The 25,635-nt window shown below is 41.7% G+C and overlaps 1 protein-coding gene across 3 annotated transcripts in view; it reads right to left on the bottom strand.

Annotated features, from left to right (window-relative positions):
* Positions 1-25,635, bottom strand: part of adgrl2a (adhesion G protein-coupled receptor L2a) — a 199,465-nt gene that overhangs the window by 143,337 nt on the left and 30,493 nt on the right. For all 3 annotated transcript variants that reach the window (XM_029677042.2, XM_029677045.2, XM_065026429.1), the window contains exon 2: positions 20,933-21,106. In XM_029677042.2, the coding sequence (XP_029532902.2) occupies positions 20,933-21,032 (100 nt within the window). In that variant the 5' untranslated portion in view covers positions 21,033-21,106. The remainder of the gene's footprint in view (positions 1-20,932; positions 21,107-25,635) is intronic.

Below are 25,635 nucleotides of genomic sequence, written 5' to 3'. Positions count from 1 at the left end.
TTCCTGAGTGGCGCAGCTGTCTAAGGCACTGCATCTCAGTGCTAGAGGCGTCACTACAGACCCTGGTTCGATTCCAGGCTGTATCACAACCGGTCGTGATTGGAAGTCCCATTGGGCGGCACACAATTGGGCCAGCATCGTTAGGGTTTGGCGAGGGTAGGCCGTCATTGAAAATTAGAATTTGCTCTTAACTGACTTCTCTAGTTAAATAATATTTTTTTAAATAAATACACAGTCACAAAAAGAATCCAACATTACTTTGTTTAGGCAGGTACTCTAACACTAATAAAATGTATTTCAAAAGAATAGAATAGCATATACAGTATATTGAGTTGAATTATGTTACTGGTCTGTGCAGCCTATACTTTGTTATTTTGTTCATTAAAACCGACAAGACACACTTACATTCACCTGCCCTGATCACAGTCAACAAATGTATTTTAGAGTACGAATATAATGGAATATAACAGAATAAAATTGAGAAAACAATTCCCACACAACTTGAGTGTCACGGGAACGTGTGGAACAGCTGTCATAACAAAAATGTTGTTATGTTATTTTTTTTAATGGATGACATTTTTTTTTTCCCTCATCAATCTAAACACAAATCTCATCTGTGCAAATATATTACAAATACAAAACAAAAATACCTTATTTACTTAAGTATTCAGACTCTTTGCTATGAGAATGGAAATTGAGCTCAGGTGCATCCTGTTTCCATTGATCATCCTTGAGATGTTTCTACAACCTGATTAGAGTCAACCTGTGGTAAATTAAATTGATTTGACATGATTTGAAAAGGCACACACCTGTGTGGTAAGGTTCCACAGTTGACAGTGCATGTCAGAGCAAAAACTAAGCCATGAGATCGAAGGAATTGTCTGTAGAGCTCCGAGATAGGATTGTGTCGAGGTACAGATCTGGAAAAGAGTACCAAAACATTTCTGCAGCATTGAAGGTCCCTCAATCATTTTTAAATGGAAGAAGATTAGAACCACCAAGACTCTTTTTAGAGCAGGTCGCCCGGCCAAGCTGAGCTATTGGGGGAGAATGGTCTTGGTCTGGGAGGTGACCAAGAACACAACGGTCACATTGAAAGAGCTCCAGAGTTCCTCTGTGGAGATTGGAGAACCTTCCAGAAAGGCAACCATCTCAGCAGCACTCCACAAATCAGGCCTTTAAGGTAGTGGCCAGACAGAAGCCACTCCTCAGTAAAAGGCACATGACAGCCCCCTTGGAGTTTGCCAAAAGGCACCTAAAGAACTCTCAGACCACGAGAAACCATATTCTCTGGTCTGAGGAAAGCAAGATTAAACTCTTTGGCCTGAATGCCAAGCGTCACATCTGGAGGAAACCTGGCACCATCCCTACAGTGAAGCATGGTGGTGGCAGCATCATGCTGTGGGGATGTTTTTCATCGGCAGGGACTGGGAGACATGTCAGGATAGAGGGAAAGATGAAAGGAGCAAAGTACAGAGAGATCCCTGATGAAAACCTGCTCCAGAGCGCTCAGGACCTCAGACTGGGGCAAAGATTAACCTTCCAATAGAAAAACGACCCTAAGCACACAGCCAAGACAACGCATGAGTGGCTTCAACACAAGTCTCTGAATGTCCTCGAGTGGTCCAGCCAGAGCCCGGAATTGAACCTGATCGAACATCTCTGGAGAGACCTGAAAATACCTGTGCAACAACACTCCCCATCCAACCTGACAGGGTCTGCAGAGAAGAATTGGAAACTCCCCAAATACAGGTGTACAGGCTGGAATCGTTGCCAACGGTGCGTCAACAAAGAAAAGGGTCTGAATACTTATGTAAATGTGATATTTAAAAAATATATACAGTGGGGCAAAAAAGTATTTAGTCAGCCACCAATTATGCAAGTTCTCCCACTTAAAAAGATGAGAGAGGCCTGTAATTTTCATCATAGGTACACTTCAACTATGACAGACAAAATGAGAAAAAAAAATCCAGAAAATCACATTGTAGGATTTTTAATGAATTTATTTGCAAATTATGGTTGAAAATAAGTATTGCCTCAAGAGGCGGGTGGACAAACTAAAAACCCACAAATTCTGACAAACTCCAAGCATTGATTATGCAAGAATAGGCTACCATCAGTCAGGATGTGGCCCAGAAGTTAAATTGACAGCATGCCAGGGCGGATTGCAGAGGTCTTGAAAAAGAGGGTCAACACTGCAAATATTGACTCTTTGCATCAACTTCACGTAATGGTCAATAAATGCCTTTGACACTGCTAGTAATTATACTTCAGTATTCCATAGTAACACCTGAAACAAATATCTAAAAACTCTAAAAACACAACTGTACACATGCTGAAGGTTATTCCACGTGTGTAACTACTGATGTTTTTACACATTTTCTTGTTCCACTATGTAACTATTGTTTTGTAATTACATGTGTGAAAGTCACCTGTGAATTACCATGTTGATAACTCAAACCAAAATTTGACCTTGTTACAAGGTGACACTACCATGAAATCCACATGTAATACCAGGTTTGATAAATATGCTAGGACCTGGTAACAACAACTGTAACAATGCACACTGTGTCATTAACTACCAGTCATTTTCAATTAGACCGGAGAAAATGTGTTATAACCCTTTTAGTTCAATTGTACTTTATTGTAACAATCTGTACAATGTTCTCCTGTCTTCTAATTTATCCTGATTAGCCTATTGTCTGCAAAGGTTGTTATATTGTAACTGGTTAGTAATTATAAATGTTATACCCTACTGGGTTTCAATTTAAATTAAGTTGCTTGCTCCTGGGTAGGTACATGATAATTACAAGTATATCCTATGTAACTGCATTGTTCTTACATTACACTTGATTCGGTATAGTCTGAGGCAGGTCATAACATATAATTAAACTATTTGATAATGATATAGTTAATGACGGGGACCACAGTGTGAAGGAAAATCAGCCTACAAGTGCCCAGCATATGTGGGAACTCCTTGGAAAAGCATTCCTCCTGAAGCTGGTTGAGAGAATGCCAAGAATGTGCAAAGCTGTCATCAAGGCAAAGGATGGCTAATTTGAAGAATCTAAAATATATTTTGATTTGTTTAACACTTTCGGTTACTACATGATTCCATGTGTTATTTCATAGTTTTGATGTCTTCACTACTATTCTACAATGTAGAAAATAGTAAACATAAAGAAAAAACCCTGGAATGAGTAGGTGTGTCCAAACCTTTGACTGGTACTGTATGTTGACCTAAGAGTTGTGCAGAGTTGGTAGAATCTTATTCAACATTATTTACATCTGTAATTGCTGCCAAAGGTACTTCGACAAAGTATTAGGCCTAACTCTGGGCTGTGAAGACATACACAATCAAGACATTTTCGTTTTTATTCATTTTTAATTTGGAAAAAGTTCTTAACTTTTTCTTTCACTTTGAAAATGTGGAGCAGGTTGTGTAGATTTGTTTGAAAAAAACTAATTGAATCCCTTTTTTGATAGAATTTTAAGGCAGCAAAATGTGACAACTGTGTAAGGGGTGTGTAGACTTTCACTAGGCACTGTAGATTGCATTTATTTCCTATGGGGAGGACATCAAGTATCACAGGATATGTATGTGGCTGATTCCACATGGTTGGTTGATTGGCTGCAGGCTAAAGAATGCTTGGATCGGTACAGTATGCCACATTTAGCTTCATTAAAGTAATAATGATTACCAAGTACATGAGGTATAGTCACTGACATGGTCAGTTCAAATAACAGAAATAAACTGTACATCTCAGAGATAATATTGTACATCTCAGAGTGTACTGGAAGAAGATAATAAAGAGGAGTGAAGAGGAGTAAAGGTCTTGTAGGGAGAGAAGAGCTCTGTGAATACAGATGAAGGATGTGAACACTTGGTGAAAGATCCACTTGCGGCTAAGTTTCAGCATCCTAGCAGAGGTTTTTGGCTAAAATGTCCTGGTACTGGGTGAAGTTCATGATTTGTATTTGTATTTATTATGGCTCCCCATTAACTGCTGCCAAGGCAGCACCTACTCTTTCTGGGGTCCAACTAAATTAAGGCAGTTATAATGATGACGTTGACTTTAACAAGGGCCCCAGGCCCAGTGGAAGCAAAATAGCCCCATAACATCAAAGATCCACCACCATATTTTAGAGTAGGTAATGGGGTTATTTTCTGCTTATGGATTTTCAATTCGATGCCAAACCCACCACGGGTGTGAGCTCTATTTTCATGCCATCTGAGCAGAGCACTGGTTTCAATAGAAGTGGCAATTCCGTTTACCAAATTCAAGGGGCCTCATTTATCAGTGTTGCGTACGAACAGAAATGTTGGTGAACCATGCATGCAATCATTTCTAAGCAAAGTCTGGGAATTATCGATTTGTACTGATACTTGAGAATGTGTTGGATTTATGAATTTGTACTGATACTTGAGAATATGTGTACATTTAAGCACACCTCTGACCTTGCGTACACACAGCATCTTGTGCCAATGAAATACCATCCACCAAATGGAGAAAGGATTGACATACAGTACTGGACCAAATCATAAACTATGAAGAAAAAAAGAAAATACATTAATAGTTTATTCATGTATTTATTTTATAGAAACTTAAGCTTCTAATCGTTTTTTCAGGGTGCTATTGAATTCATAAACATGAAACCATTTAAGCCTAATTGAAAAATAAAGTAAATTAGAAATAGAGTGGAATGTAAGGTTGGAGGCAATTTAGTTAAACCAGTTAAATAATATAAAAGGCAACACTGAGGCATTGTGACTTGTCCAAAATGGCAAATCTTGCATTGCTGGAGGTTCTGGCACAAGCTGCATTATGCAAGGAGCGTGTTTTCAATGAGGGTGCAGATCTTTTTGCTGAGAGCGACGCTTGGCTTATTAGTAGATTTCGTTTTCCAAGGCATATTTTATTGTATCCCTGCAACCAACTCTCTCCATTATTAGAAAGGGAGACGAAACACCCCAATGCCACCCTAGTGCATACCCAAGCCCTTTCCACCCTAGGACTTTTACATTTACATTTACATTTAAGTCATTTAGCAGACGCTCTTATCCAGAGCGACTTACAAATTGGTGCATTCACCTTAAGACATCCAGTGGAACAGCCACTTTACAATAGTGCATCTAAATCTTTTAAGGGGGGTGAGAAGGATTACTTTATCCTATCCTAGGTATTCCTGAAAGAGGTGGGGTTTCAGGTGTCTCCGGAAGGTGGTGATTGACTCTGCTGTCCTGGCGTCGTGAGGGAGTTTGTTCCACCATTGGGGGGCCAGAGCAGCGAACAGTTTTGACTGGGCTGCGCGGGAACTGTACTTCCTCAGTGGTAGGGAGGCGAGCAGGCCAGAGGTGGATGAACGCAGTGCCCTTGTTTGGGTGTAGGGCCTGATCAGAGCCTGGAGGTACTGAGGTGCCGTTCCCCTCACAGCTCCGTAGGCAAGCACCATGGTCTTGTAGCGGATGCTTTTGGCCACTGGAACATTCCAACGGGAGATTGCGGATCGGTCTGGCATTTCACAACCAACCATAAGCCAGATATTGCCTGCAGTCCTCCCTGGCATAATTTGATTGACCCCACAATACACACAGTTTCCGTACACTGCTGTGCAACAGGCCAGAGTGAAAAAGGATTTCCATACCATAGCTGGATGTCATTGTCATTGGAGCAGTTGACTGCACCCACATTGCAATAAAAGCACCATCATTGAACGAATTCAACTTCGTCAACAGAAAAGGCTTCCATTCTGTCAATGTGCAGGTCATCTGTGATTCACATTTGTCTTAAATGTAGTGGCCAAATGGCCATGTGGGACACATTATCATCCATTGTGCAGAACAGATCAGTCGGCCTTAACCTCCAGGAAGGAGCTGTTGAGGATGGATGGCTTATTGGTAAGTGACTTATGTTTTATTTACAAGGTTTTATTTGCCATGTTAGACCTCTACTAGGAAACAATATCTGACTGTTGTGCTCATAACTGCAGGAGACAGGGGCTACCCATTAAAAACATGGCTGATGACTCCCCTCACAAACCCCTCAAACCAACAAGAGGCAAGCTACAACCAAGCCCACGCATACACAAGAACAGTGGAGCGCACGATAGGCCTGCTGAAAGTGCGTTGGCTGTGCTTGTTTGGGACAGGAAGAAGACTGCAACACCAGCCTAGCAAGGTTTGCCTCTGAAATTACATTCCTTCAAATGCCATTACATGAATGTAATACAATGTGCAAATTCCTTTTTAGGTTTGCTACATTGTCAAGGCTTGCAGTGTGCTCCACAACATTGCAATCAAAAATGGCATTCCACTGAATGATCCACCCAGACCCGATGAGCCCATGCCTGACAGGGAGTGTTTCCCACCACCCATAGCCCTGGCACTGAGGACAAGAGTCAATATCATACAACGGTTTTAGATATTTGTTCTTCCAAATATAGTAATCAAATCGACAAGGAAAACACATTTACATTGCACAAGAATTTATTGTCTTACATGTTTGACACAATCAACAAGTTCTTTCAATGATTGATTTCTCTCTCTCAGGCCATTGCATACATCCTCCAGCTGCTGTTTGAGTCCAATAATTGATGTGTTGATCTCTTCTTGTTGTTTCAGGACTGTGTCAGTCAAAACATGCGGTGCAGCTGAAGAGCTTGCCAAAGAGGACACCCTTCCGGTAGGCCTGGGGATGAGGGGTCAGGCAAATCACCCACATCTGTGAAGATTTCATGATTTGTTATTTTTGTTATATTCATTTTGTTATATATATTTGTTATATTTATTGTCAAGAAAAAATATTTAGATGTGTTCCATGTCTGAATATGGTTGCGAAAAAAAGGCTTGACTTACCATCAGTTGGTGTGTCTGGTATTCCTTCAGGGTCTGGGAGAGGGTCCTCAGTATCGCCATCACAAATGATGCCACACACTGAGGTCTCTCCAATTATGGTGCCAATGTGCTGGTCCATTGCAGACAGTGAAGAGTCACTTTGCCCTCCTCCTGTTGTACTTATATCCCTTTTGAGGATACTTTTTTTTGCATACGTTTTCAAATCAAACCATTTCTTTTTAATTTCATGAACTGTTCTGCACTCAAATGAGGTCGAATTTACCACAGCTCTAACCTGCTCTCAAGCAATGTTTTTTTTCTTCTCTTATTTGCCAAGCCATTGCTGAGGGCTCCAAAAAGTATGGCTTGTTTTGCTTCCATTTCGGTGATCAAAAGCTTGATTTCTGGTCCGAAAGTTTTCTTTCTTTTGTTTTTGATTTCTCCATGTTGACGGACAGAAATTAGTGACATTTCTTGGAGCATTCTATATTTTCTCCGTACAAATGAATATAGAAGCTTTTCTTCGCAACATTGATAAATGAGGGCCCAGGCATTTACATTTGTTGGATGACATGAAAATAGAGTTATTTGGCCACGCACACCAGTGGATATGGTATTGAAATTACATAATACATAAGAAAATACATGAGCAGAAAATAACCCTTATACCTACTGTAAAATATTAGCCAAAAACCTTGTTGCCTCTACCAGGAGGCTGAAACTTGGCCACAAGTGGATCTTCCAGCAAGACAATAACCTCAAGCACACAACAAAATCCAAAGAAATCAAATCAAATTGAATTTGTCACATGCTTCATAAAACAACAGGTGTGGACTAACAGTGAAATGCTTACTTACGGGCCCTTCCCGATTATGCAGAGAGAAAGAAAATAGAGAAATAATAGAAAAGTAAAACACATAATAGTAAAACTAATAATAGGTACACAATGAGTACAAACTATAACTTGGCTATAATAGGTACACAATGAGTACCAACTATAAATTGGCTATATACAAGGGGTATCCGTACCGAGTCGATGTAAGAGGTAATTGAGGTAGATATGTATAACTAGGAATCAAGTGACAGATAGTAAACAATAGCAGCACGGTATGTGATGAGTTAAAAAAGTTATTGCAGAATGTGTCAACACAGATAGTCTGGTTAACTATTCAGCAGTCTTATGGCTTGGGGATAGAAGCCGTTCAGGGTCTTGTTGGTTCCAGACTTGGTGCATCGGCACTGCTTGCCATGCGGTAGCAGGGAGAACAGTTCTATGACTTAGGTGGCTGAAGTCTTCAACAAATTTTAGTGCCTTCCTCTGACACGCCTGGCATAGAGGTCCTGGATGGCAGGGAGCTAAACCCCAATGATGTACTGGCCCGTCCGCACTACCCTCTATAGATGCCTTGCGGTTGGATGCCAAGCAGTTGCCGTACCAAGCAGTGATGCAGCCAATCAAGATGCTCTCGATGGTGCAGCTGTAGAACTTGATGAGGATCTGAGGGCCTATGCTAAATCTTTTTCACTTTCTGTGGGGGAAGAGGTGTTGTCGTACCCTCTTCAGAACTTATGGTTATGGTGTGTTTGGGCCATGATAGCTCTCAACTCGCTCCACTACAGCACCGCCGATGTGAATGGAAGCGTGCTCGGCCCTTCGTTTCCTGTAGTCCACAATCAGCCACTTTGTCTTTGTCTTGCTGACGTTGAGGGAGAGGTTGTTGTTCTTGCATCACACTGCCAGGTCTCTGACCTCTCCACATAGGCTATCTCATCGTCGTCAATGATCAGGCCTACCACTGTCGTGTCGTCTGCAAATTTAACGATGGTGTTGGAGTCGTGCGCAGCCACGCAGTTGTGGGTGAACAGGGGGTATAGGATGGGATTAAACACATACCCCTGAGGGGCTCCCGTGTCAAGGGTCAGCATGGCAAATGTGTTGTTGCCTACCCTTACCACCTGGGGGCGTCCTGTCAGGAAATCCAGGATTCAGTTGCAGAGGGAGGAGTTCAGTCCCGGGGTCCTTAGCTTAGTGATGAGCTTGGAGGGCACTATGGTGTTGAACGCTGAGCTGTAGTCAGTGCAGAGTGCAAAAGAGATTACGTCCTCTGTGGATATGTTGGGGTGTAATGTAAATTGGAGAGGGTCTGGAAAAATGGTGTTGATGTGAGATATGACCAGCCTTTCAAAGCATTTCATGGCTACAGATATGAGTGCCACAGGGTGATAGTCATTTGGACGGGTTACCTTGGCATTCTTGGGCACAGAGACTATGGTGGTCTGCTTAAAACATGTAAGTATTAAAGAATGGGTCTGGGAGAATTTCAAAATGTCAGTGAACACTTGCCAACTGGTCACGCATGCTTTGAGTACGCATCCTGGTAATCCGTCTGGCCCGCGGCCTTGTACGGAGAGCGTGATCACACAGTTGTACGGAACAGCTGGTGCTCTCACACATAGTTCAGTGTTGCTTAACTCGAAGCGAGCCTTGAAGGCATGTAGCTTGTTGGGTAGGCTTGCGTCACTGAGCAGGCTTGCGTCACACGAGCATCAGAAGCAGAGTAGTGGGATTCGATTATATATATATATTTTTCTACCAAATTTCATGATTACGATCTCATCGCTGCAAAACCTCAACTGGATCGGGAGAGGCAAAGGTCGAGTGATGCGTCCTCCGAAACATGACCCGCCAAACAACGCTTCTTAGCACCCGCTCGCTTAACCCGGAAGCCAGCTGGGAAACACTGTTCAACTGACAACTGAAGTCAGCCTGCAGACGCCAGTCCCCCCTGCGTGAGTCTGGCCAAAATTATGACACACTAAATGTGTTTGATGGATCGCGGGAAAAGAGCAGGAATTGGCTTTTGTAGGCTACAGTCCAAGATATGTCTTCCAATGGTGTGACTACTGTTGGCATCCAAAGGTTATCCAACTTGTATAAATGCTTGGAGGTAAGGATGACAGCACTTACTATTGATATCTACAGTTGAAGTTGTAAATTTACATACACTTAGGTTGGAGTCATTAAAACTCGTTTTTCAACCACTCCACAAATGTATTGTTAACAAACTATAGTTTTGGCAAGTCGGCTAGGACATCTACTTTGTGCATGACACAAGTCATTTTTCCAACAATTGTTTACAGACAGATTATTTCACTTGTAATTCACTGTATCACAATTCCAGTGGGTCAGACGTTTACCTACATTAACCTGTTCAACCTATGGGGGCGCTATGTCATTATTGGATAAAAAGACGTGCCCGTTTTAAGCGCAATATTTTGTCACGAAAAGATGCTCGACTATGCATGGAATTGACAGCCTTGGAAAGACAAAACTCTGACGTCTCCAAAACTGCAAAGATATTATCTGTGAGTGCCCCAGAACTAATGCAACAGGCGAAACCAAGATGAAGTTTCATACAGGAAATGCCCCAGATTCTGAAGGCGCTGTGTTCTAATGTCTCCTTATATGGCTGTGAATGCGCCAGGAATGAGCCTGCGGTTTCTGTCTATTCCCTGAGGTGTCTGCAGCATTGTGACGTGTTTGTAGACATATCATTGGAAGATTGACCATAAGAGACTACATTTACCTGGTGTCCCGCCCGGTGTCCTGTGTGCGTAATCTGTAGGTCCATGCGCGTTCCATTTCTTCAGAAGAGAAAGTAAACTGCCACGATGGATTTTATCGTCGATAGATATGTGAAAAACACCTTGAGGATTGATTCTAAACATCGGTTTGCCATGTTTCTGTCGATATTATGGAGTTAATTTGGAAAAAAGTTCGCGTTTTAATGACTTTATTTTATTCATTTTTTTTCCTCCCCAAATGTGATGAACAAAACGGAGCGATTAGTCGAAACAAATAATATTTTTTGTAAAAATGGAACATTTGCTATCTAACAGAGTCTCCTCATTGAAAACATCCGAAGTTCTTCAAAGGTAAATGATTTTATTTGAATGCTTTTTCTGGTTTTTGTGGAAAATGTTGCCTGCTGAATGCTAACGCTAAATGCTACGCTAAATGCTACGTTAGCTATCAATACTGTTACACAAATGCTTGTTTTGCAATGGTTGAGAAGCATATTTTGAAAATCTGAGATGACAGTGTTGTTAACAAAAGGCTAAGCTTGAGAGCAAATAGATTCATTTCATTTCATTTGCGATTTTCATGAATAGTTAACGTTGCGTTATGGTAATGAGCTTGAGGCTGTAGTCACGATACCGGATCCGGGGTGGCTCGACGCAAGAAGTTAAGTTGACTGTGCCTTTAACCTGTTGCTTCTACCCTCTACTTTTTTGAACATTCTGTTAAAAATCGCGCAACATTTCAGCGCCCTGCTACTCATGCCAGGAATATAATATATGCATTTGCTTAGTCTGTGTGGATAGAAAACACTCAGACGTTTATAAAACTGGTTAAATCACTTCTGTGGCTTTACCAGAACGGCATTTAAAATCGAAAAGCACAGGAAAAACTGATCACTGAAAATGGGAAAATATATCCATGCGCTACTTGAACCCATTGATAAAGGTGAACCACAATTAATTGACTGAGGTTGCAGTACCTACAGCTTCCACACGGTGTCTAGAGTCTTGTCATTTCCCTTCGAGTTTTTTCTTGGTCAAACACATGCAGGGCACCGTATTTCCTCAGGTCTAGGACCGGATATTTTCGTTGAGTTTCTAGCCGGACATTTTTCCAGACGGACAGCTAATGATCTTTACATCGCCTCCTGATGAATTGTATCGCTTATTAACGTTTACTAATACCTAAAGTTGCATTACAAACGTATTTCGAAGTGTTTTGTGAAAGTTTATCGTCGACTTTTTGAATTTTAAAAAAATGACGTTACGTTTTGAAAACGCTGTTTTTTTCGTTTATCACACAGTCTACATATAACGATATCTTGGCTTTATATGGACCGATTTAATCTAAATAAAGACCCAATAGTGTTTATGGGACATCTAGGAGTGCCAACAAAGAAGATGGTGAAAGGTAATGACTGTTTTCTATTTTATTGTGCGGTTTGTGTAACGCCGAAATGCTAATTATTTTGTTTACGTCCCCTGCGTGGCTTTTGTGTTGTAGTGTATTGGTGCATGCTATCAGATAATAGCTTCTCATGCTTTCGCCGAAAAGCATTTTAAAAATCTGACTTGTTGCCTGGATTCACAACGAGTGTAGCTTTAATTCGATACCCTGCATGTGTATTTTAATGAACGTTTGAGTTTTAACTAATACTATTAGCATTTAGCGTAGCGCATTTGCATTTCCAGAGCTCTAGTTGGGACGCAAGCGTCTCAGGTAGAAGCAAGAGGTTAAACAGCATGGAAAATTCCAGAAAATTATGTCAAGGCTTAGAAGCTTCTGACAGGCTAATTGACATCATTTGAGTCAATTGTAGGTGTGCCTGTGGATGTATTTCAAGTCCTACCTTTAACTTCAGTGCCTTTTGTATTCACATCTTCAGAAAATCAAAAGAAATCAGCCACGACCCCAGAAAAAACATTGTCGATCTCCACAAGTCTGGTTCATCCTTGGGAGCAATTTCCAAACGCCTGAAGGTACTACGTTCATCTGTCAAACAATAGTTCGCAAGTATAAACACCATGGGACCAGGCAGCCGTCATACCTCTCAGGAAGGAGACGCGTTCCGTCTCCAAGAGATGAACGTACTTTGGTGCGTGCAAATCAATCCAAGAACAACAGCAAAGGACCTTGTGAAGATGCTGGAGGAAACAGTTAAAAAGTATCCACAGTAAAACAAGTCCTATATCGACATAACCTGAAAGGCCACTCAGCAAGGAAGAAGCAACTGCTTGAAAACCACCATAAAAAAAGGCCAGACTAAAGATCATACTTTTTGGAGAAATGTCCTCCTCCTATGTTTGGAGGAAAAAGGGGGGTGGCAGCAACATGTTGTGGGAGTGCTTTGCTGCAGGAGGGACTGGTGTACTTCACAAAATAGATGGCATCATGAGGAAGGAAAATGATGTGGATATATTTAAGCAACATCTCAAGACATCAGTCAAGAAGTTAAAGCTTGGTTGTAAATGGGTCCTCCAAATGGACAATGACCCCAAACATATTTCCAAAGTTGTGGCAAAAACAAAGTCAAGGACCTCAATCCTATAGAACATTTGTGGGCAGAACTGAGAAAGTGTGTGTGAGCAAGGAGGCCTTCAAACCTGACTCAGTTAGACCAGCTCTGTCAGAAGGAATGGGCCAAAATTCACCCAATTTATTGTGGGAACCTCGTGATAGGCTACCCGAAACGTTTGACCCAAGTTGAACAATGTAAAGGCAACGCTACCAAATACTAATTGAGTGTATGTAAACGTCTTACCCACTGGGAATGTGATGAAATAAATAAAAGCTGAAATAAATAATTTTCTCTACTGTTACTCTGACATTTCACATTCTTAAAATAAAGTGGTGATCCTAACTGACCTAAGACATGGAATTGTTACGCGGATTAAATGTCAGGAATTGTGAAAAACTGAGTTTAAATGTATTTGGCAAAGGTGTATGTAAACTTGACTTCAACTGTACATAGCGCATTGATGTGAATAAATACCACTGCTCTCTCATTTAGCTATTGGTGCCTTACGGATTCACAAATCTTAATGTGTATTTGAACCCAATAATGGTTGAATTGAAGAAGTTTAAGCTGCCTATCAATCATTGTATTTGAAACCGGTGGACAGCCAGTGAAAAATGAGCTCTTGCAACAGCTGCACGGTGTGGATCCAAGCCTATGGAATACAAGTGGGGATTTTTTTTCATCAGTAGTGCTCAAAGCATGCCATTTCATCATTGCAGCATGTATTTTTCAACTCTAATCAATGAGCCCAATTAGTTCTCCATGACAACAAATTCATAAACAACAGAGTAGGGCTGGTAAATAAGTCCTTAGTTTTGGGGTCATGCTCAGGTAAACAATTTGGCTAATCTATACGTCCAAGTCATATTCTTGAAAATTAAGGGCTACATTTTTTGGGGGAATGACTGGAATTCTGATAGACCTTGGTTTTTAATGTCAGAATATAATTTAATCGTATTATTATATGTAGTAGGAAGCGATGGGTTAGAAGAAGCCTACATAACCAATCGATAAAGTAAAAGTTTACATCCTTATATTGCCAGCTATGTTAACTTGTAACATTGATTCATCCTGCAATCGATGTCGTTCAATTGGTAATATACATTTTTGTGTTTTTCTAATGCCTCTGAAGGGGAAAGTAATCTAAAAGTAACCGAATGTAATCAGATTATGTTACTGAGTTTGGGTAATCCAAAATTTGCGTTACTAATTACAATTTTGGACAGGTAACTAGTAACTGTAACAGATTACATTTAGAAAGTAACCTACCCAACCCTGGAAATGAGAATAAATGGGAGCTCAAACTCTCTAAATGTAACCTCAAGTCTCTCTCCCTATCCTCTTCTAACTGGGACACATGCACCCTATACCAGCTCCTACCTCACAATACTTTAAATAGATTCAAGACTTTCTCAAGCCTTCACAGTCTGGTTGGGTTACCAAACACATCTCCAAACTCCTGGGCCACACCCACCAATAGGATCCCAGGGTGCCCAGTCTGACCCTGGCTCTGGCTCTGACTATCTACCACAGCCATCCTCTCAGCCTTCAACTCATCAACTGGCGGTGGTGGAGCACCCTAACCCCTTTCTCCCCCTATTGCAACCTCTGCCGGACAATGGGGCCAACATGATGGAGCTCCTCGTCACCTCTACTTATGTTATACCCAGACCTAAGCTGCCTCATTTTGAAATTGGGCAAGAGAGTGATTTCACCCTCTTGAACATGGCCTTAGACAGTATCCTATGTAACCATGGTCACCTCTCAGAACAGTGCAAGTTTCAAGTTCTCCTGGATCATCTGAAAATGCCAAGTGCACAGCAACTGGCAAAGTAATACATGTACGACACTAGGCCATACACCTCAGCTCTCAATGCCCTAAATGTCAAGTATGGACAGCCCCGTCAGCTCGTCCAGTGTGACATTGGCAACATTCTCAATGCGTCACATGTGAAGGTAAGAATTTGCTTTCTCCATCCAATCATTTATAGGCATGCTGCAGACATTTGAAGGTCACCAGGGTGCTGAGTTCAAATGTGTAAAAGCTACTGGGTAAATTGTCACCTGAATACCGTGATTGGGTTTATTGAGAGCTGCTTGACTCATGGTCTCTTAGAGTAGGACAAACCTATACCCTCCAGAACCTGTCTGGCTGGTTGCAGGTGTAAGCAAGGGCCGGAAGACACAGACAGCCTCTGTTCTCTACCAGGACAAGCGGGAGGTTAACCGGAAAGAACCATGGTGCCTGGGTACCACCATGTTCCTGACCAGTGAACATGAACACACACAAGCCAGTTACAGATCTCCTCGTGGTAAGCAGCAACAATCGAACCAAAACAAGCCCAAGTTTGAATTCCATTGTCCTTACTGTGAAGGGGAAGAACACTTCTCAGGCTCATGTCCTGAGTTCAAGCAGCTCTCGAGGGAGAAGATCAGGGATTGGATCTCGGTTAAAGTATGCTGCTGGAAGGGTGGGCGAAAACACCCCCCAAAGGAATGCACCCTAAAAAACCTATGCAACACCAGCATGGAGGTAAACCTCACCGTGCTACATGAGGTCATACCGCAAGAGAACAGGAGCGTCCTTATGGTCAGCACCGACAAAGCCGAGACTGGTGTCCTGCCCAAACCGCTCAGCACGAGTGATGTTAAAACTGGTCAGACTAATCTTAAATCATGGTGAAGAGGCGATGGAGACCTTTCCCATCTTTACTACGGCTCTGAATGTTCCATCATTCTCCCTGCTGCTGCCTACTGCCTTGGATTAGAGGGTGAATCAGAGGTACTGAGCCTTCAAACTATTCGTCAAGATGTACTCCAAGAAAGCAGAGCTTCTGTGTCATTCACCATATCCCCTGAAGGAGACAGCGGCACCTGGCATCAAGTCCACAGTGCAGTCACAGCAGACAACCTCCCCTTCTGACATGCTTCAGAGGAAGTTCCCACAACTGAAGGTAATGCCGCTGCCAAAGATCCACAGGCCGCGGCCTCTATTGCTCATAATCTATACCTGCTGGTCCCCATTGAGCCAGTCCATACTGGCCCTGTGGGAGGCCCTGTCACTGTCCACACCTTGCTAGGTTGGGCTGTGCAGGGCCCAGCAAGCCTGATGTCACACACACATGTCCAGCAATGCCTATTTGCTACCATTGCTTCCCCAGCCACTGAATTACTTAAGAATGTACAGAAGCTATTTTAGATGGACACATTCCCTCATTGGAAAGGAAGTCACATGTTCCAAACAAGATCAGTGTGTCTTGAATCTCCTGGAGGAAAAGACCACAATAATCTTGGTGGAAGTGCTCCAGAGATATGCAATGGGCCCCCATGAGCCCACAGCTGCATGTTACAAAACAAGCAGTGATGCCTTCCATTCATGGCACTGAGCGTCGGTTGCTAAAGAATCCAAGGCTGGCCAAAGTCCACCATTAGGAGATACAGAAGCTGGTAACCTCAGGCTATGTCGCCAAACTTACTCTTGATCCGGAGTAACGATCCCTGGAATCCTGTTACCTGCCACGCCACCTCTTTGAGCAACACAGCGGCAAATTCAGACTAGTGTTCAACCTAGCTCCTGGTGAAGGGGACACTGCAAGGCACCTTCCTGTGGAGTGCAAGCCAACTCCACCTCACCCCCCAGTGACAGGAGTCAGATCCTCAGTGTTAACAACAGCATGCAGCTGTGGGCTCATAGGGGCCCAGAGTAGAGGGATTGCATACCTCCTTCCTGCAATTGCCATTCATGCACGCCACCCTCCAACAGAACCACCACCCATGGTGCTCCATGCGGCAGCAGTACCACTCCCCTTCATCATCCGCCTACCTGACCTGGACCCAGTCACGGCAACATAGCCAAATCCTGGCTGACCCCTTCTGGGCAAACATCAAACCCTACTTCAGACTGGTGGCCTGTTTGATTAACTTGCCTGAGGTTGACCTAGATCAAAGCATGGCCTAGATCAAACCAGGCCCGTTTACAGAGCCCCTGAGGAGTAAGAGCAAAACCAGCAGAGACCACTTTTAGCTGTAGAAAAGGCAAACGTTAACCGTCTCTTTTTAATTGCACTAACTATCCCTTTAATTGCAGTTACCTCTGAGCCATAGATCGTAACGTATCAGTCCTCAATGGCACTGCCCATGTTATACAGGCTTTTGGACACTAGAAACTAGAGGTTGACCGATTAAATCGAAATGGCCGATTAATTAGGGCCGATTTCAAGTTTTCATAACAATCGGAAATCTGTATTTTTGGGCACCGATTTGCCGATTTATAAAAAAGAAAAAGTTATACCTTTATTTAACTAGGCAAGTCAGTTAAGAACACATTCTCATTTTCAATGACGGCCTAGGAACGGTGGGTTAACTGCCTTGTTCATTGGCAGAACGACAGATTTTCACCTTGTCAGCTCGGGGGATCCAATTTTGCAACCTTACAGTTAACTAGTTCAACGCAATAACGACCTGCCTCTCTCTCGTTGCACTCCACAAGGATACTGCCTGTTACGCGAATGCAGTAAGCTAAGGTAAGTTGCTAGCTAGCATTAAACTTATCTTATAAAAAACAATCAATCATAATCACTAGTTAACTACACATGGTTGATGAAATGAATAGATATTATCTAGCGTGTCCTGCGTTGCATATAATCTGACTGAGTATACAAGCATACAAGTATCTGACTGAGCGGTGGTAGGCAGAATCAGGCGCGTAAACATTCATTCAAACAGCACTTTTGTGCGTTTTTCCAGCAGCTCTTCATTGTGCGTCAAGCATTGCGCTGTTTATGACTTCAAGCCTATCAACTCCCGAGATCAGGCTGGTGTTACCCGAAGTTAAATGGCTAGCTAGTTAGCGCGCGCTAACTAGAGGGACGGAAGCTATACTGTTACACTGGCAATACTAAAGTGCCTATAAAAACATCCAATAGTCAAAGTTTAATGAAATACAAATGGTATAGAGGGAAATAGTCCTATAATTCATATAATAACTACAACCTAAAACTTTTTACCTGACTCATGTTAAAAGGAACCATCAGCTTTCATATGTTCTCATGTTCTGAGCAAGGAACGGAAACGTTAGCTTTCTTACATGGCACATATTGCACTTTTACCAATTTTCCTTGTTAAATACCTGTGAGTTAATTGGTCTTATTAGTTTAGTGCCAAGCCATCCAAGCAGTAGTAAAAAACCTCTCCAGCATTTATCATTTTATTTCTGTTATCTGTGCATCCAATACCCAACTGTGAGTAACCCACAATACTGTTTACATTTTCCTTTCTGTTTGATATTTCAGTTAATGTGCATCTAAAGACGCACTGTTGGGAATAGTGGTAGAATGTTTGATGTTATACAGAAAGTAATGTTGGGTATGCCTTGAAATTCATCTATTTGTAAATGCTTTGGGGAGAATGATGGTTTATGATTTGACTACTGGCTCTGAGATTTTGTTGGAATGCTGATGACAGGGAATAATATTATTGTGTTTATTATATATGGTCATGTGGATTCTTCATATCTTTTTTTTAAACATACAATCTACTTGCAGAGAAGCCACTCAACATTTTACATTACATTCAGTCACTTAACAGACTCCCATCCAGAGCGACCCACAGAAGCAACCAGGGTCAACGCCCTGGCACAGACAGATCTCCCACAAGCTAAAAAACAGGAACCCAAACCAGCAAAATATCAGCCTCTGTCCGGCCCAATCTCCCAACTGCCAGGCCACCAACACTCCGAGACCAACTGCCAGGACACCAGCCCTCCCACAGTTCCTGAGAGCTTCCCCTCAACCATCAGAGACCCTCCCCCGCCCCCAAAATCATAATTAAATTATTCGATTGTATAATTATTCCATTCCATGCATGTGTACAAACACCTGTGCGGCATCAGCCTCAAGCAAACAGGCATTAGCTGTAACAACGTTGCCCCTCAGTGTCATTCAAACATACTTTTTGTTTTGTTTTATTTTGACTTTATTTTTGTACTTTTATGTTTGACCATCATTCTATCCCCCACCCAGCAACTCCACTCCCACTTCCACAATTCCAATTCCACATCCCAACCCTCAGCCCATCCCACCCATCTCTGCTGGCCACCTCTTCGGATTACACGCCATATATCTTTCAACTATGCTGTGATGTTTAACATACAATTTGAATCTATCTAATCAAATAAAATCCACAGATTGCAAGTTGAAGATAAATACTTTTACTAAGAGTATTAGTAATTGACTGACCAGGTCTCTCCAGATCTCCTAACAACGCTATTTCCAAACTCAATTTTAGATGAATGTTATTCGACCTCACTCAGTGCGCTAGTTAAATAGGCAATCTGCCTTAACAGTAGTGTTTGCTCATCTTTATCATGGTGTCAATCATTTCGGACCCCACTGTACGTCTGCCCACAGAGTCAAATGGGGACGATTAGATGTAAATTTTCGAAGGAATGTAAAGGAAAGAAGAGCGGGAGAACCCTCAGAGCAATCAATCTTGCAGTCTCTTAAATCAAAACTTCTAGCCATTTATAGCACGGCAGTAACCCATTTGAATTCAATTATAAAAATGCATTAAAAATATATTACAGGCAGGATGCAGTTTAATGAACCATGTTTACTTGGGAATATTATTTAATGAAACTCCGGCAAGGCCGAGCCCCATTGTTAGAACGGGACTGCGAGGAGAAGAGGGGCTCACGAGAAACCAAATGAAAAGGTTTCATATGGATTAGTGAATAGGTGCATCTATTAACGCAGGCTGAAAACAGTGACCACCTTCTTTGGCTTGTTTTCAGGACAATATCTCTCAGTTTAGGCAAAAGATTACTGTCATCATTCTTCAAACTTCACATTTCTCTAGTATCTGCTACTTATCGTGATGAACGATATCAGAGAAGTGTCTACGATAAGTGCTCGGTTTGGTCGGTGTTGATAATTTTTGTTTTATCGTTTCACCTCTCGTCAGCATTCACCTTGGTCCTCTACTACGTAAATCCATTCCAGCCCACAGGCTACACTACACCAGACAAGCAGCAACAGGCCATTGTAGCAAAGACTGTGGCTGTTTTTCCAAGTGGCACCCTATTCCGTACATAGTGCAATACTTTTGACCAGAGCCCATAGAATGTAGTGCACTAAGTAGAGAATAGGGTGCCATTTGGGACAAATTCTGTTGTGAGTCCACCTCAGTGTTAGATGGGATCATAATATGCACAGGATTGGGCATCTATATTTCATGAACAAATTATGAAATCATGACAATGTGCATCATTTTTTGTTTGATTCACCCATATAGGATAACCGCTCCTTGTCAATCCAACCATTAGAAGAAAGAGCCGTGAACAGTTGGCACAAATAAACCCCCCAAACAGTGCCTTTACTGATTCCTTGCATTGTAAAGATGCTACATTTGGCATAAAGCCTAAATTTGAAATATTGAAAGATCCTAATACATTTGTGGGTGTACTATTCCTGCCATTATGCATATTATGTTGGCCTGAATGGTTATGAGATAGTTCAGGCATGATTCTGATCTATTTTAGTCTATTAATCAAAGCCCAATTTTTCTGTGATTAAAAACATTTATGGTTTAGATTTCTAGGTTAAGATGTACAGTATATGCAAGGGAATCTCAGTGCAAAATTAAACATGTATCCAGTAGAAGCTTTGATTGCACCAGGGACAACTGAGGCTTTGAAGCAGAAAATCTCAAACCAATCACAATTCACCAACTAATGAAACCACTCAATATTATCCCGCATCCTCTGAGGCCACTGTATTCATACAACTACTGCATGTAGTTAGGGGCGCTACTCTGGCAAAAGTGACCATTTTATTTCAGAGCCTAAATGCAAAACTTGAGGAAGACAATGAGAAGAACAGGCCCTTGACACATTCCCTATCTAATTGTTACAAAAAAAACATTGATATTAATATATCATTTTCTAACTTCAAAGGATTTCAATATTAGGTTATTGCACATAACAGGACTGTGTACTTACCCTCAGAAGACTGTATTAGGGCCATTGCAATAAGCCAGCAGAAGGTTGGTAGTTTCCACAGAGAGCATGCCATAGTGCCTTGTGTGGATGGTCTCTGCATGATTTGGTAGCGATGACTGGAGGTTAAAGTCCAGGCAAACAGCTCTCAAAGATGTTCATCCTTGATCCTCTCACCTGCAAGGCAAAGGAAGGGAGACATTCTTCTCATGTTCAAAAGTCCAGTGGTGTCAGTCAGTCTTGAATTTCACACAATATGTACCATCCTCATTTAACATCCTCCTCAAAACTTCAGTTCTGATGCTGCTCTGTGTGCTTTAGTTCGTTGTGAAATTTTTTAAAACCAAACTGTAAAATGCTACAAATCCAGACCAGCTAGTAAAAAAAAAGCCACAGTCAATAATCCGGAGGAGGGAAATCCCTTAATGGAAACTAAGTGCTGGGCCTAGTGGCTGCTACTACTCAGAGGTCCCGCTTTCACCTCCACATGACCAAGAGCTAGCAGTGCTCACCGAGTTATCTGCTGCCCCAAACAAACAAACAAGCTAGCCAAATGGTGTCTCTCCACACAGTTGTTCTGAGTGAACACAACCAAGTTATCATGAGTAGCTCCTCCCACCCCAAAATCCCTCACCGGTCATTCACATAGGCTGAATTTGTTGGTTTGTTTTCTTGCTACTACAAAGGAAAATAGCAAGCTGTCATGGATACAGCGCACAACCAACTGGCGGGCTTGCTGGGTGAAACCAAAATGCCTTACCTGGAAGCTCATGCGTGGTGCATGCACTCCTAATGGATCCCCTTTGTCTGCATGTTTACACTCACTAGCTGCACCCGTCCTCGTCTCCCCTCAACCATTATCACATTCACCCAGGGACCCACCATCACTCGGGTAACAAGGCACACAGGAACCCAGTAGAACCTTTTCTTTTCTTTTGCCTTTTGAGAAGTAAAAACAACTCCACTCTTATTTTTCTGCTTGCTACACTGCCCCAAAGGCCAGAATCACAATATTCTTCTAGATGCTGTAAGTACTTGTAGTTGCATTCTTGTCAGCCAGTCACAATAACACTACAGAAACATTTATGGTGATGAAATCTATTTGTAATATATTGCACAAATTTGATACAAAACCTATCTGTGTGCATTCGCTTGCATAAAGTTACTGGTCATTGCATGCGGCATCAAAACAGATATATCAAGGAATGTGATTATAGTTAGTGAATTCTTAAGACCACTGTAAACCAGATCTGAGTCTGAACAATATCCATATTACAGTACATTGTGTGTGTAACCGGGGTGAAATGGCTAGTTAGTTAGCGGTGCATGCTAGTAGCGTTTCAATCGGTGACGTCACCCACTCTGAGACCTTGAAGTACTTTTTCGCCGTGCTCTGCAAGGGCTGCAGCTTTTGTGGAGCAATAGTTTATTTTTTTATTTTATTTTTTTACAGGTAATTTGACTGAGAACACATTGTCATTTACAGCAATGACCTGGGGAATAGTTACAGGGATGAATGAACCAGTTGGAATCTGGGGATGATTAGGTAGCCATGGTGGTATGAGGGCCAGATTGGAATTTAGCCAGGACACCGGGGTTAACACCCCACCGATAAGTGCCATGGGATATTTAAAGACACAGAGAGTCAGGACACCTGTTTACCGTCCCATCCAAAAGACAGTACCCTACACAGGGCAATGTCCCCAATCACTGCCCTGGGGCATTGGTACCATGTGTAGGGTACCGTCTTTCGGGTGGGACGGTAAATAGGTGTCATTGAATCTCTGTGTCATTAAATATCCGATGGCACTTATCGTAGGAGTGTGTTCAGAGGGTCCCTGGTTTGAGCCCAGGTTGGGGCAAGGAAAGGGATGGAAGCAAGCCTGTTAGTTTCATTCTGTTGACACGGATCACACTGCTGGAGTTGCTGCAGAGAAGAAGGTCAAAGGGGGATGAGTGTAACCACTGTGAATTGGCTAGCTAGCGGTGCACGCTTTGTAGCACTTCAATCGGAGACATCAGTCACTCTGAGACATTTAAGTAGGCCCTTGTGCTTCATTTATAAATGTTACGTACTCAATATGCCCCAAAATATGCGCCACTTTTCACGCAAAAGTTGCCATTTGTGACTCGTTTCAGGAAACTAGTCATATGTCGCACATCACTACTTCACAGGAGAGGCATTTGAAAGTAAACATACATTGTTTATCGAAATGCATTTTTGGGGGCAGAAATGCCTTCTGGAACATGAACTTTCATGTGCCTTAAATAACAAACGTGGTTTACATCTGTAAATACAAATAACATTGTTAAATAACGAGCCTAGTAGTTTAGCCACGGAAAAAGGGAGGAACCTTCCTGCTAGCCATGATTGGCCGAACTAATAGATGGGCTGGACATGCAGGGCGATGAGTTTGGATTGGTCTGCTATGTAGCATGCTTCTGTTTATAACGTGAGCTGCTCAGTATGTGTTGATAGTCATTTCTACCGCGCTGTTTTTTAAATATATAACTTTAGCCATCGAGAACTACAAAAGTTTTGCTACTTTTCTCAACAACATTGATGCCCTAATTTAGCAGGCACTATCGTCAGATCAGTTGGAAAAAGTGACTTGCTACTGACCATGGTCAGTCTGAACCGGAGTGACTTGACACAATGCTGGCCAAACAAGATGTAGCTACAAATAAAACTTAGTTAAATGGTTCCAGTCTGCTGTGAAGCATTCATCCATGTATACGGGTAAGAGGCTATCTACATTTTCAGATATTATAGGTTTCTAATTTTGTCAAAGTTGTTTTCATTACAAGTTAAAGCATACTGTTAGCTAGATAGCGAAACCTTATTCAAATCAGAAATCAATTTGCATTCTTAGTTAGAGCCTAATGTCCGCTAGCTAACATTGAACCTGGTTGGTTAGCTTTAGCTACCTGGAGATATATACTACAGCTACGACAATGTTTGTATTGGTTGGTAGTAGTATGAGTTGAGATTATGCCGGTCCATTGTTTAGCTAGCTAGCTAGCTACATGTCTACACAAAACACCACCCAAGATGATTACATGACCCATCAAGTTAGCCAGGTGTGTCTGGGGGTGATTACTGCCATCAATTGTATTTCATGAACATGTGTACATGTCTAGATAATAGTGACCCATCCACCAGCTAGATGTGTCTGGAGGCTCTTTATAGCATTTTCTTCACATGACCCATCAAAGTGTGTCAGAAAAGTGTAATCTAATAATTATAATCTAATATATCTAATATATATCCAATATATATAAAATGTTTTATCTGCACACTCTGTTTTTGATAATGCTACAATGCAAGTAACCATTTCACTGTACATTATTTTCATTTTTGGAAAAATAACGTTCACAAAGTAAACGGGCTATTTCTTAGGACCAGATGCTAGAATATGCATATAATTGACAGCTTAGGATAGAAAACACTCTAAAGTTTCCAAAACTGTAAAAATATTGTCTGTGAGTATAACAGAACTGATATTGCAGGCGAAAGCCTGAGAAAAATCCAGTCAGGAAGTGACTCTTATTTTGAAACCCCTGTGTTCCTGTGCATCCCTATTGCCCATTGAAAGGGATATCAACCAGATTCATTTTTCTATGGTTTCCCTAATGTGTCTACAGCCACTAGACATAGTTTCAGGCTTTTATGTTGAAAATTGAGTGTGAACGACAACATTGCATCAGTGGTCAGGTGGTGGCTTTCAGAGTGATTTGTGCGTAATAGACAAAGGCGGCCATTGTTCCTCTCGCTCCTACTGAAAAGCCAATTGTCCCGGTTGATATATTATCGAATAGATATTTGAAAAACACCTTGAGGATTGATTATAAAAAACATTTGCCATGTTTCTGTTGTCGTGACTGCAATTTCCGGTGGATTTCTCAACAAAACGTGGACAAGAAACGGAGGTATTTCGGCTATAAAAATAATCTTTATGGAACAAAAGGAACATTTGCTGTCTAACTGGGAGTCTCGTGAGTGAAAACATCCAAAACTCATCAAAGGTAAACGATTTAATTTGATTGCTTTTCTGATTTTCGTGACCAAGCTTCCTGCTGCTAGCTGGACATAATGCTATGCTAGGCTATTGATAAACTTACACAAATGCTTGTCTTGCTTTGGCTGTAAAGCATAATTTCAAAATCTGAGATGACAGGGTGATTAACAAAAGGCTAAGCTGTGTTTCACTATATTTCACTTGTGATTTCATGAACATGAATATTTTCTAGTAATATTATTTGTCCGTTGCGTTATGCTAATTAGTGTAGTTGATGACCGGGAGGGGTAGTTTCAAGAGGTTCTTAAGAGACGGTGTACGATGCTGAATGGGTGTAGACAAAGAAGACCTCTCCAGTAAGTGTACCAAAACATTCAAGGCCCATTTTCTCAAAAGTTGAGTTACAAGTTTATCAACTATCAAAGCAGAATTACTTTCCCAATGTTCTTCAACTGCAGTGTATGATATACCATTTTCTTGCTCTGAGTCTCTACTTTTATCCAATGTAAAAAAACACAATAAAAATGTTTTCTACATAAGACCGAATCTAGGCGGCCGGTCACATTTATAAAACTGAACTTGACTATCCTCCCACAAACTTTAGACCATGCGTACACACAGTTTGTTGTGGTTACAAAAGTTGTCTAGTAGTAGCCTTGTACAAATGGGGAATATATGATAACACAT

This window comes from Oncorhynchus nerka, linkage group LG13 (genome assembly GCF_034236695.1).
Source record: "Oncorhynchus nerka isolate Pitt River linkage group LG13, Oner_Uvic_2.0, whole genome shotgun sequence".
NCBI classification, from domain to species: Eukaryota; Metazoa; Chordata; class Actinopteri; order Salmoniformes; family Salmonidae; genus Oncorhynchus; species Oncorhynchus nerka.
Note: the sequence above shows the minus strand (reverse complement) of the source record. Positions and strands in the feature narration are given on the sequence as shown.